Here is a 12,274-nt window from a genome sequence, read left to right as displayed (position 1 = left end):
TCTCAACAATAAGGCGTAGTAAAGGAATTCAAAAACTAAAAAACTGTATATTCTACAGTGAAAACAATTGTAACAAAGCACCATAAATTGACAGACCTTAGTTTGCATATGCTTGAAGATATTAGAAATCTCAGCGGCAGCGGCGGCGGCGGCTAGCTTGCGAAACTGCACACGATTTGTTCGAGCTGTGTCTATGCTGCTTTGCATGTTCAGCAAGCTTAGATCTTTATTTCTAGTAGTTTGAACTGATTGAGAACCTGATTTAGAACTGGAACTGTATTGGAGGATTATTCCAGAGGATGCATTTTTGGTCCCTTTATGACCAACCCACCCATCAACAGATGTGCGAGCACAGCTACTGTAAATTTGAGAAGGTGAATCAATTCTTGTAACTAAAACAGGTGAGGCCTTTTTTGAAGGCAGCTTCTTTATGCCTTCCAAACCTCTTCTCACTTTTCCCCCCTTCATCTCAGAAGTAAGAAGCATGAACTGTTTTAAGGATGCTGTCTGTCCTTTCTTCTCTTGCACCACCTCCAAGCAAGCCTTAGTGTCATAAGGCCACATGTCTACTACAAAAAGCATTGTCACATTTAAAAACAGCTAAAAATATACCACTGCTTTCAAAATGAAGTATCAGGACAATCTCATGTTTATACCAAAGCATCCATACATGCAATTTGTTAAACAAGACAACTCTCTTTCGGACAGGCTCTGATCATTGTCAAGTCCTGATGTTTCATAATTTCACAAAACCTTGCTTCTGTTTATTACCTTCACATGATACCTTCTTTTGTCAATTTCAAGTCTTTCTAAGATTTCAAGTCTATCTAAGACGTGCTTTGTGCATGACATGCCATTCTAACAGTGCTGCTCATGTTCAAAAAGTTCCAAGTCCTTGTATCAGCCCCTTTGCATTAGAGTCTAGACATCTAGGTAAGCATGGGTCTTCAACTGCAGGACAAGCAACATCTATGAAAAGTCAAAGACCCACCCATATGCAATCTTTGAAATTATACCTTTAGGTAAGCTTGGCTCTATTGACAGCACAGCAGCACCTGCTCCTTCAGACACTGGAAGACACAGAGACTTTGAAGTTTCACCAATTGATACAGAAGGGGAAGTATCTGAACGACAACTGGCTTCCAATAGGTCCAACTCTGTTAAGCTTTTGATAGCAACTACCGAGTCAAAACCAGATGGCACACACTGTTTCTCTGCATCAATTGAAAATAGATCAAAAGAGCACTGTGTTGCCATTGGACAAGAAGACGGCTGCAAGAGATCTTGCAAGTTCGAAGCACTCAAACAGTAGCCCTCAGACGCAGATTCTTCAACAGTTATAGAGCTTGAATCTGATGCCTCACATGACCTATTTGCACTAGGCTCTTGAGAAGCTAGTAATATTTTGTTTTCCAAGAAGGAATGCTTGCTTGGAGCTCTGCGCACCCACCTTCGCTTGTAAGTGATGAGGGAAACCGGCCCTTGTTTGTTAAAAGAGGTACTGCACAAAGATCCAAACATGCTAAGTGAAAATTTTAAACTTTGCCACTGCTCAAGCAAACTCTTCAACATTATATGCTTTTCCAGTTTCTAATGGTCAATTTGATGTACAGGTAATGCCTCAGGAACAGAATTTTAATTGCAATACCTCAAAAAGCTGCCTAACAGAGCAAAACTACTCAACTTTACATGCTCATTCAAGTAGCTTCCCTTAAAAAACAACATCATGTCATCTTTCAGATTAGCAGAACAGAACTAAGGATTTCCATGTCTACTTCCTACTAAAGCCGCATGGGACCAAGAAGGTTTATTGAAGCCTGGTCCAGCTCTGGATTTTAAAATTCTGCTACTTTCAACTCTAATAGTTCACCTAGTTATCATGACATAGATCAGCACTCGAATCTTACAAATGCCACTAAGAAGTTTGATGAACAGGAACCTTGACAAAATTTTAATGGAGGAGCAAGTGCAATGTGAGCAGAGAAAACTTGCTAAAACAGTACACTAGCTGCATAGCATCCCTGTACATGGTTGCTTAAATAGTGACAAATACACAGCAAAACAAAAAGAATATACCTCCTCAACCTTGCTAAAACAGTACACTAGCAGCTAGCTGCACAGTACCCTGTACACGGTTGCTTAAATACTGACAAATACACGGCAAAACAAAAAGAATATACCTCCTCAACCTTGCTAAAACAGTACACTAGTAGCTAGCTGCACAGTACCCTGTACATGGTTGCTTGAATACTGACAAATACACGGTAAAACAAAAAGAATATACCTCCTCAAAAACTCCTTATTGTTCATTGAACTTGTTTTACAGCACACGCCCTCTTTGGCAGCCATCAAGGTATCATCAGCTTTGCCATTACAACCTGACTTTAAGTTGTATTGGGCTTCATGGACCTTGTGCCTTTTTCTTCTATAAAAAATTACACTCTGCCATGTATTAGCACTGCCCCTGTTTATTGCAGGAGCAGTTCCTTCAAGATTCTGCAAACTGCGTCTTTTCCTTTCAGCCTGCCCAAGTACAAGGGCAAATTCATATTTGAATCACTGCAATAAATTGAAAAAGAAACCTGCATGCTTACCAGACCGCATGAAGAACACTATTAAGCAAAGACCTAAGTCAAACAGGCAGTATTTAGTTATGCAATATGAATTTTGTCAACATCTGAACATGGAACAAAGTAGCATCACAGAACACATGCTATTACAGACTAGCTTATGATTTAGAAAGCAATCTCTGGAACTCCTTAAGAACTGTGAAATTTCAGAAAGACTCGGATTGTGAGATTGCACGTACTGTGTGCACAACGAGAAATGAGTGATCTCATAACATCACCACATGTCTTTTCAAAGTCATAGCAATAAAACAATTGCACATGATTCAAGTATCATGTGCCCACTAGCACTTGGAGCAACATGGGCATGTTTGGACAGGTAAGACGTGCTAAAGGTTTTACATGCCAAAGTCTTACGAGACTAGATAGACTAGAAACAATTAGGATGCACGCACGTGTATGTTCATGGTGCACCAAGGGTAAGCTAAATGTCACATTGAGCTGGCAAGCAATTCAACCACTCCCTTGTACCGATTAGAGTTCAGGGTATACTTGAAATTAAGCCTTATTACATTAAATTTTGAGTGATAGTGGCTTGTTTCCAAGGGATTTTGCATTCCACCAGCCATACCAACATACATTTGCCCATGCATTTCGTGCATTCCTAGCTACATACTAGATACATTTGTACCGTGCATACCAAAAGGAGCAGTATCATAACCAGCTATAGCATGGACCCTTTATGTTAAGAGATTTTGATAATCATCATTCTATACATAGATGATACCAGATACATTTGCACCATGCATACCAAAAGGAGCAGTATCACAACCAGCTATAGCACGGACCCTCTACATTAAGAGATTATGATAATCATCATTCTTTGCATAGATGGTATGCTACTCATTAGACCAAATGAAAAAAAAAATTGCCCATTTCAAGGCTAAATTGTGGTCTACTTTTCATATGACAAATATGAGGCTGCTTCACTATATTTTGGGGATTCAATCCACCCAAAACCAGCATGATATTGTTATGTCTTGGTCATAGTATGTTAAGAAGTTGCTAGTAAGGTTTAAATGCAAGCTTGTAACCTATGAGCACACCATGGAAACAAGGCTGAAACTTTATATGCATGATGGCAATGATCTATCCAATGTTGCTGTTTACAGCCAGTTGCCTCATCTATTTGTGCATCACTCACCTTGACATATCTCAGAGTGTAATGAATGTGAATGCGTATGACTAGACTTATAGGACATAAACACAAAGCGAAGAGGAAGAGACAGTAGAACGCAGAAATCTGCAGTGAATGAACACTGAAATGAAGGAAGCAAATATGTACAATGGGCTGTCAAGTGTATCTCCACCAGAAGATCTCTCCACCTACAATTCAGAAGTAGGAATGACCTGGGAAAACCAGCCAATATATAGGCAGAAATAAAATAACAAAATATGTAGGTTAGCCAGCGAAAAACTGGCTGACTGCAGCAAAAATACTGCAGCACGCCATGTGGCACTGCCCAACTACTCCACACCTGGCCGACTGCCCGAAACTGGCGGACGTCAGCTGGCAACTGCATGAAATTGTACGCCCTATAAGCCCGGGAAGAACATGAGAATGAAAATACTTTGAATTTAACCAGGTTGATCAATTCACAAGTTAGAATGACCTGGGCAGGCCAGCCAATATATAGGCAGAAATACAATAACAAAATATAAAGATCAGCCAGCGAAAAACTGGCCGACTGCAGCAAAAAATAATAAATAAATTGTAGCAAAAATAAAATACTGCACCATGCCTTGTCGCACTGACTGCTGCACACCTGGCCGACTGCCCAAAATTGTTGGACATAAGCTGGCGACTACATGAAATTGTACGACCTATAAGCGCGGGAAGAACGTGGGAATGACAATACTTTGAGCTTAACCAACTTGATCAATTATCACCATGAAAATCAATAGACACAGTGAGAGAGAGAGAGAGAGAGAGAGAGAGAGAAGAGAGAGTCGAGACTTGACACCACGTTGAGAGCGGAACCAACCCCTCTCTTTACACAAATTTATTGAAACAAACCACCCACACCAAGTACCTAAACCATATACAAATGGCTGATTTACTGCAATTCCGAAAATTAGGGTTTTAAAACCCTAATTCCTATATAACCCAAGCAACAAGCTACTTTTCTTCTCTAGTGCTTGGACTAGATCAAGCTAAGTAGAAAGATTGTCTTGGATGAGTGATAGATAGGACAGTACAAAGCATGTGGCTGAAATTTCAACATGAGAGCTTTTTGAAAATGAAAGTGACGTCTAATATATAGGTGGGGACCTTGGGTGCTCAAAAGTGGAAAGTAGAGCCTACAAATAAGAAGTGTTTCCTGAAAATGACAAGAGTAGAGACACTTGTCTCTTCAAAGTGACACCTCTTATTGTAGATGCCACATGTCACTTTTCAAGAGAAAGAAGTTTCTAAACTTTCTACTCTAAAATTCTCTCAAAATGGTTAAGAATTTGAGATAGCTATTAAAGACAAAATTATTCCTTGCAAAATTCCAGAGCCTTTTATACGAACAAAATTTCCATTTGAGCAACTTTCAAAAATAGCAACCACCTAAATTTTAGAAATAGTCAAATTTAGATTTTGAAAAGCTTCATTATATAGGTACACTAGTTCATGGTTTGTCTCTTTGAACATGCGCATCTAGTTTTACTCTCTGAAACCACTCACTATATGGGCTTCTAGTCAATGTGACTACCTAAATATAAAAGACAGTCATCTAAGCTTTCTCGACAATCTGACCACCCAACTAAACTTTTAATTTCTCTTGGGCATCTCATCAATGACGACCCAAGTATAATTATAGGGTGTTCTAACCATTAGTCACCCTTAAAATAGAAAGATGAACATTTAATCATATTTTTGAAACGTTCAAATAATATAAATCTATAGACCGGCTTTCAAAGTATATGTGTGTCGAATTAATTTGAATCATTAAACCAATATATATTGGTAATAATCAATATACAAAATGTTGATTATACAACCTGATCCAAGAAATGCGTAAATTTGCCCAAGGGTAATAATTGTACTACTGTACACTGCCTATGTCTATCCAAGGGATGATTGAATCTCTAACACCCCCTTTAAAGATCATGGATACAACATAAGGCTCAAGGATCTACAGTGCTATCAATGAATGGCCTAAGAAAGAGCCTTCGTAACAAATCTGCCAAGTTAACCTTCATCATGCAATACACCAAATCAATAGTCTCATCCAAGATCTTCTCCCAAATGAAATGATATCGTATCTCAATGTGCTTCAACCTAGCATGAAATACACAATTTCTTGCTAAACATAAAAATGTGGGACAGGGACAAGGACAAGGACAAGAATGAGGATAGGGGACAACCAAAACCATGAAACAAGAATAAGGGGGACGGCACATTTAAAAAATGCATTTTTGTATATAAGACAATTTTAATCTCAGCCTCGATGCTCACACCTGGGTGGAGGAAGATCATCAGATGAGGAAGGCAATGCCCAATGATGGCAAACGCAAAGTGGATGATGACGCCAGGAGGTGGAGATTGATACCTAAACGCCAAAACCTGACGCCAAGCTAAAGAAGATGTCGCCAAGGTGTGAGAAACCCTCCAAACTGCCAAACACAGATGTCAAGGTAACACCAAATGTAAAAGAGGTGACGCCTATTACTAGAGATGCTTCTAGGACACAAAACGCAAACAAGAATATGTCACCAGATGTGGGAGAAATGACACCGGCAAGAGATGGTGGAAGAAGACTACGAACTACGATGTCCTCCAATAGGGATATGGGCAACACTGGTGTGGAGAGTGAAGAGTTTTGGAGTGGTGATCTTCTCTTCTAACCTCTACAATGCTGAAACGAGACTCTACTAGCCTCTAATAGCCTTCTCTCACTTGCATAGACAAGTTTTGCCATGTTTCCAGACTTCTAAGCATATTTTTCAGTAACTTTCAGCCCAATTAAACTAATTTTCAGAATCAATTCAATTATTAATTCTTGCTCACAAAAATAAGTTTACTAGCCAACAATTAAATTGGATAGGCTAATTTGTCATCCAAGTATTCCCCAATTCCTAATGTCATCACTGACATTAATGACTAATAAAATCTTCCAAGCCAAAATTTGACACTAGGTACCACCTATTACAGTCATGGATAACTTAGTACAATTTTTCCTTTGGCATTCACTGACTTCTCAAGGTTCTTGGCCCATAATTATGAAATGACTAACTTGCACATCACATATGCAGCTCTCATATGTACATTTGATTCACACTTAATCAAATACTAAGCAAAGCATCAAAATTTCACGTCTTCGTCACAAAGGTTGGAAAGAACTAGGGTAACGTGTAAATCAAGAGATGGATTGAGTGGCCAAGCAACCTCCTACTTATAGATGTGGATCCTCCCAAAGATCTCGTGTGTGCTTATGAGACACAAGAACTTCGGTAAATTTTGAGTTTTCGGACTGTTTTAATGAGCTAATGAAAATTTAATGAGTAATGCATCTTTTTTAGCTTAACACAATCATGTGATTTTTGCATATAAAAAGCAATTATTAGTCCACATCTCTCGATCGTCGAGCAACATGTACATTAATCTATGCATGTCAAGTAGCACATGAATTTGCCTTTGTTAGTCTATCGATGTTTTGGGTGTTTATATTTAGATTTGTGCATTAAAGAGCTTAAGTGTTGCTAATGTGTTACGAGCTCTTCTCAAGGTCATTCAAAGTCCTAAGCCCATCATTATGAAATGACTACCTTGAACATCGCATGTGTCATGCTGACATGTATTTTTGAAACCTCAGTTAATATGTGGATTAATTTTAATCATATGATTAAGTAAATGTTGCACATGTGAGATGCAACTGGGAGTAAATTTACAAGTCCAGGACCCAAGAAAATCACGGAATGTCAAAGGCAAAAGTTATTATAAGTTATGTTGCACAGGCACTTCGTGGTATCTGGTATCAACTGTTAGCCTAGGTCATTTATTTGGCCATAAGTGTTAGTTGTTGACACTAGAGATATGGCATTTAATGGTACCTAACACCAATCTAATGATCAAAGGTGGCACAGAGAGACTCAAGAGTGAAAGATACCTAGCCAATTTAATTATTGGCTAGTCAAATTATTCTTCTAGGCACTGAAATAATTATCATATTAATTTACAATAATTAAAGACTGAAAATCAATATTTAATGATAGATTATGTTGGAAAAACCATTTGAGAAGGCTCCCACTTGGCAAGCTTGCCCATAAAAGCTCGTAAAAGGCTGAAGTGTTGGGGGTAAAGGCGCCTCCGCCTAACCGCCCGTGTATTACTACACTGACAATACCCGCCACTGCACACTACAGGTGGCAAGCGCCCATCACAGTCACTTATTCTTTATTCTTTTAGTGACAATTTGAATAAAGAAAGGCCTGGCCACACATTGTGGTTGTTGGAGTTTCCACTTTTGAGTCTCTCTCTCTCTCTCCATCCACCATAGCTCTCACCGCCAAGCTTCCTTCTCCCGGGTTTCACTTCCCTTTCAACTGGTATCAGGGCAAAGGCATTGAAGCTTGCCCGGCATTCTCTTTAGTCCGAATTAGAAGAGCTTCAACCCGAGCTTCAATGGCAGCCATGGCACCTTCATTTGCAGGTACATTTTGATCTCTCATCTTCTCCCCGAGCTTCCGGACCTTCGTTGGCTTTCTCTGGCAGTCTTCGGTCAATGCGTCAAGGATGTTCCTCTCTGGATCCTGTGCATCTGTATAGAAATATAGATGAGGTGCGGCTGCCCCATCTCACCACCCTCTCACACTCCCTCTGGCACTGGAGAGTCATGAGGAATGACCTCATCACCACCACTAGAAAGCAGCTGAGGAAGGGGCCACTAAGCCCTTCCCACAAACGGAAGAAGAGGATCCATTCCACACCTTGGACTTCGCCTTGGCCGGAGGATCGAGAACGGAATCTAAGACAAATGATGACTCGTCAAAGAAGTCCACATCCCACTTCGTCTTCTGCTCCTTTTTCTTCCTGGAAGCCGCTAACTCGTTGCAGTACTTCCGTAAATGACCTTTCTTGCCACAATGGTAACACTGGGCCTTAGACTTCTGCATCTTTGAACCCCTCTCTGAAGCTGCGAGAGCCTCAACTAAACCTCCATAATGTGACGGAAGCCTCCCCTGTAGTCGCAAAGTAACCTCATGCTCAAGTAGCATGGAGAACATGTGAAGAAAACTGACAGGAGATATAGATGTTTGCGCCCATAAAGCATTCGTCACTTCATCAAACTCCCGAGGAAGCTTATAGAGTACCATACCAACAAGATGTGCCTTTGATAGGGCAGACTACATAGTGCAAAGTTGGTCTTGGATTTAGGTAATACGAAGTAGGAAGGATTGAATCGTATCTATGGATTCAAACTTCAGTTGATGGAGCTGTCCATAGAGAGTAACGGCCCTCATGGTGAAAGGAGCCTCATACATCAACTGTAACTTCGACCATACGTCTAAAGCTGTTGTACAGGAGGTGACCGCCAGTAGGACTTCTTTGAAAATACACCGAAGTAATGCCGAATAAGCACGGGCATCATCCGAATCCCATGTAAGCATAGTCTCCTCATGGTTGTCTTCATCAAAATCAGATGGAACTGGAGAAGGTTGTCGAGGACGTGCCACAACTCCGTTAACCACGTACCATAACCGCTTCTGAATAAACCAAGCCTTCATCACCGCACTCCACGTGTAATAATCAAGTCCATGGAGCTTGTCATCAATGGATGTGCATGGAAGAGCCATTTGGAGAGAATGTAGAACAGGAGTAGAGAAAAGAAGGTATTTGGAGAGGGAACACAGCCAAACCACGAGCACAAACTGCAAAAAGCAAGAGTTCGCATACAATTTAACCTAAAATCTGATCAAAAGAAGCCAAAATCTAATGCACAAAGTCAAAAAATCGGTTCAAAACTGCTCAAAACAGCAAAAACAGCCTATTCTGCCAGTCGCCCAGTCCAAAATAGTGTTGAAAATAACAAAACGCAGGCTGCACACTGCATAAACAGACGTAGGAACTATCGCCAGTAGCCTGATGATGAAAACACAAGCAGCAAAAAGTGTTGGACAACAGGCGATGGCAAATCTGCAAAAAACGCAAGTTAAACAGGTCGCCTGTGTCACAACTCTATAGAAACAGAATTTGTATCTTTTTTTATTAATTTGTCTATATAATGATATATTTTATTTGTTTCCTTTGCACTAATTAGATATAAAGAAAAGTGCATTGGAGCTGGCCACTGATAAAAGTGGTCACAGGTTATGGTGGACCCATGCGGTGGGTTAGAGAAAAGATAGTTCACACTTCCACCTATATGGCCCGATTGGGCGCCTGTGAACTCACGCATAACAAGATTAGACTCGCACACAGAAAGGATTGATGCCTTGAAGTGTGGGCTAGATCCACCAAAACAGAGAGTTACAATCAACAAGATGGCATGATCATGAAATGCTTGTACAATGTGCATGTGTTGGCTGAAAGCTTGAAATGCACATTTCTTTGCATAGGAAAGTCACATGAAGATTCTGATACCGTTTTTGCGATGTACACGGAAAAAGCTTTCATATGACACCCATATTGGAGAGTCCCTAAATTTTAGGAGATCCCTAAATTTTAAGAGGTCCCTAAATTTTAGGAGCCTCGAATTAGCTTAAAAATGCTAGTCCTAAAAAATAAGGATGTCATTCTAAAAATAGTAAATTCTGTACTCTGACTGTCCTTACTAAATTTGATTGTTTCTATTTTTGACAGTATTCAGCCCAAAAAGGAAGGCCATAGAGAAGAGACAAGTGCCAAGACACTTGTCACACAAGTTTCCAAGTGTCCCACCACTTGTCACATCTCATGACATGTGGCTGGACACTTGTCTTGTGCTACTCCACTTTTCCCTTTTGTACTAGCTCTTCCCTCCCCTATAAATAAGAGCTCCTTTTTCTTCATTCAGCATCATTTTTCTTTGCTGTAAACTCATGTACATCACCCACAGATAGCCAGAAACTGGCCCCATCCATCCCCATCATCATCCCCCACTTCTCCATTATCAAATTCCTCCATATTCCCTCTTCTATCACTGCTGTTTTACAGGACAGCAAGCCTGTAAATTCATTACAGCACCTCCTTCTCGAGCTCTTTCTTCCATTTTAGCAACAAGAAGCAAGCCCTATCCATGTACTATTGATCAACGATGGAGAAAGGCTGATTTCCCCTGTTTCTTCTCTCATACTGTAAAGAAATCAGTTCTTATCATTGCATAATAGATAATGCATGTGTGTTTGTACATCTTTGCATAATCTTGTGAGAGTAAGAATTACTTCTCCTCACTCTCAGGTTGATTGTAACTGAGCTCTTCCCTAAGGGACTTGGGTTGAGCAGGAATACATTCCTTCGGAGGGGGTTGCCCATCTTCAACCCTCAATCTTGTCTCCATTACTTTTACATTTTGATGGCTGTAATTTTGTGAGTAATTTTCATTTTCAGCTTTAAGTGTTCATTCTCTTTTATATTAAATCTCGAAAACAAGCGAATATCATAATTGTTAAGCATACTACATTGTTCGGGGCGTTTACAGTGGTATCAGAGCTTTGGCTCGGGTTCCTCACCCCAACACTCGTAGTGCTTACAATTATAAGTTTGTTTGTTTTCAGCCCTTGCATTGAGTGCTTGAGCATATTTTTCTTAGAGTCTCAATGGATCAGTCGAGTGCTATCCTTCAAGCCATTCAAAGTCTTAGAGAGGAGAATCAGCAAATTCGTGAGCAACTTCTCAAACTAGAAAAAGTTGAGAATCCCAAAGAATTCAAGGAAAGAAGCCCATCTGCTTCAAGGAGACAAAGCCATACCAATGAAAGGAGCCGATCAAGAAGTCCAACTACTTCTAAGAGGCAGTCCCATTCTACTTCAAGACAAAGAAAGAGATCGCGTCAAAGCTCATCCTCTTCTTCAAAGTCATCTGGCGCCTACTCTGATGGACTCGTGGAAGACCTCATCATCGTCAAAGGCGTCGACATTCTTCACCCTCGTCTCCATCTTCATCCCCATCAAGCACTTCACCATCTTCAACCTCAAGATCCGGGCATGGACGAAGGCATAACAAGAAGAAGAAGACTAAGTCATTATCTCAACTTGAAAAGAAGATCAAGTTCAGTATGTATGATGGTTCCCGAAATCCTGATCTTCTTCTGAAGTTTTTTCGTCAATTTCAAATTTGTATGGTCGTGACAAGTATAAAGAAAAAGAAAAGATTAAGTTTGCAGCTTTACATTTGACCGACTTAGCCCATACTTGGTGGACGGGATTGGAATATGATCATGTTGCCCCAAAATCATGGCGATCCTTTGTTCGCATGATACAAAGCCAATTTCTTCCTGTTCATTTCAAAAGAGATGTAAAAATAGAATGGGAACGGCTTTGGCAAAGGAAAAATGAGTCACTTGGTGACTATACCAAGAGATTTTGGGAGCTACTTTTGAAGGTCCAACATTTCAAGAAGGTCAGCAGTTCGAAAAAGCTTAGAAAGTTTCAAGGAGGTTTGCATTTTAAACTTCGCACTGCTCTTAATCATTATCATTGTTCTAGTCTCAGGGAACTCATTGACCATGCTGAGACATGGA

The 12,274-nt window shown here is 40.1% G+C and overlaps 1 protein-coding gene across 6 annotated transcripts in view; it reads right to left on the bottom strand.

The window, feature by feature from the left end:
* Window positions 1–12,274, bottom strand: part of LOC148038399 (uncharacterized) — a 121,525-nt gene that overhangs the window by 65,695 nt on the left and 43,556 nt on the right. For 4 of the 6 annotated variants that reach the window (XR_015689481.1, XR_015689482.1, XR_015689483.1 and 1 more), the window contains exons 2-4: window positions 2,285–2,523; window positions 1,017–1,501; window positions 97–569 (exon numbers count right to left, since the gene is read on the bottom strand). Coding sequence is in view for 1 of the 6 variants with exons in the window: in XM_087671492.1 (XP_087527618.1) it covers window positions 97–569; window positions 1,017–1,501; window positions 2,285–2,523 (1,197 nt within the window). In the remaining 5 variants the exon portion in view is untranslated. Of the gene's footprint in view, window positions 1–96; window positions 570–1,016; window positions 1,502–2,284; window positions 2,560–12,274 lie in introns of all 6 variants that reach the window. The other 2 variants (XR_015689485.1, XR_015689484.1) reach the window with 2 other exon arrangements.

Source organism: Lygodium microphyllum, chromosome 3, assembly GCF_053477565.2.
Source record: "Lygodium microphyllum isolate KBCC chromosome 3, Lygodium_microphyllum_v1.1.10, whole genome shotgun sequence".
In the NCBI taxonomy this organism is placed as follows: domain Eukaryota; kingdom Viridiplantae; phylum Streptophyta; class Polypodiopsida; order Schizaeales; family Lygodiaceae; genus Lygodium; species Lygodium microphyllum.
This window is presented reverse-complemented; position numbering and strand designations above follow the sequence as displayed.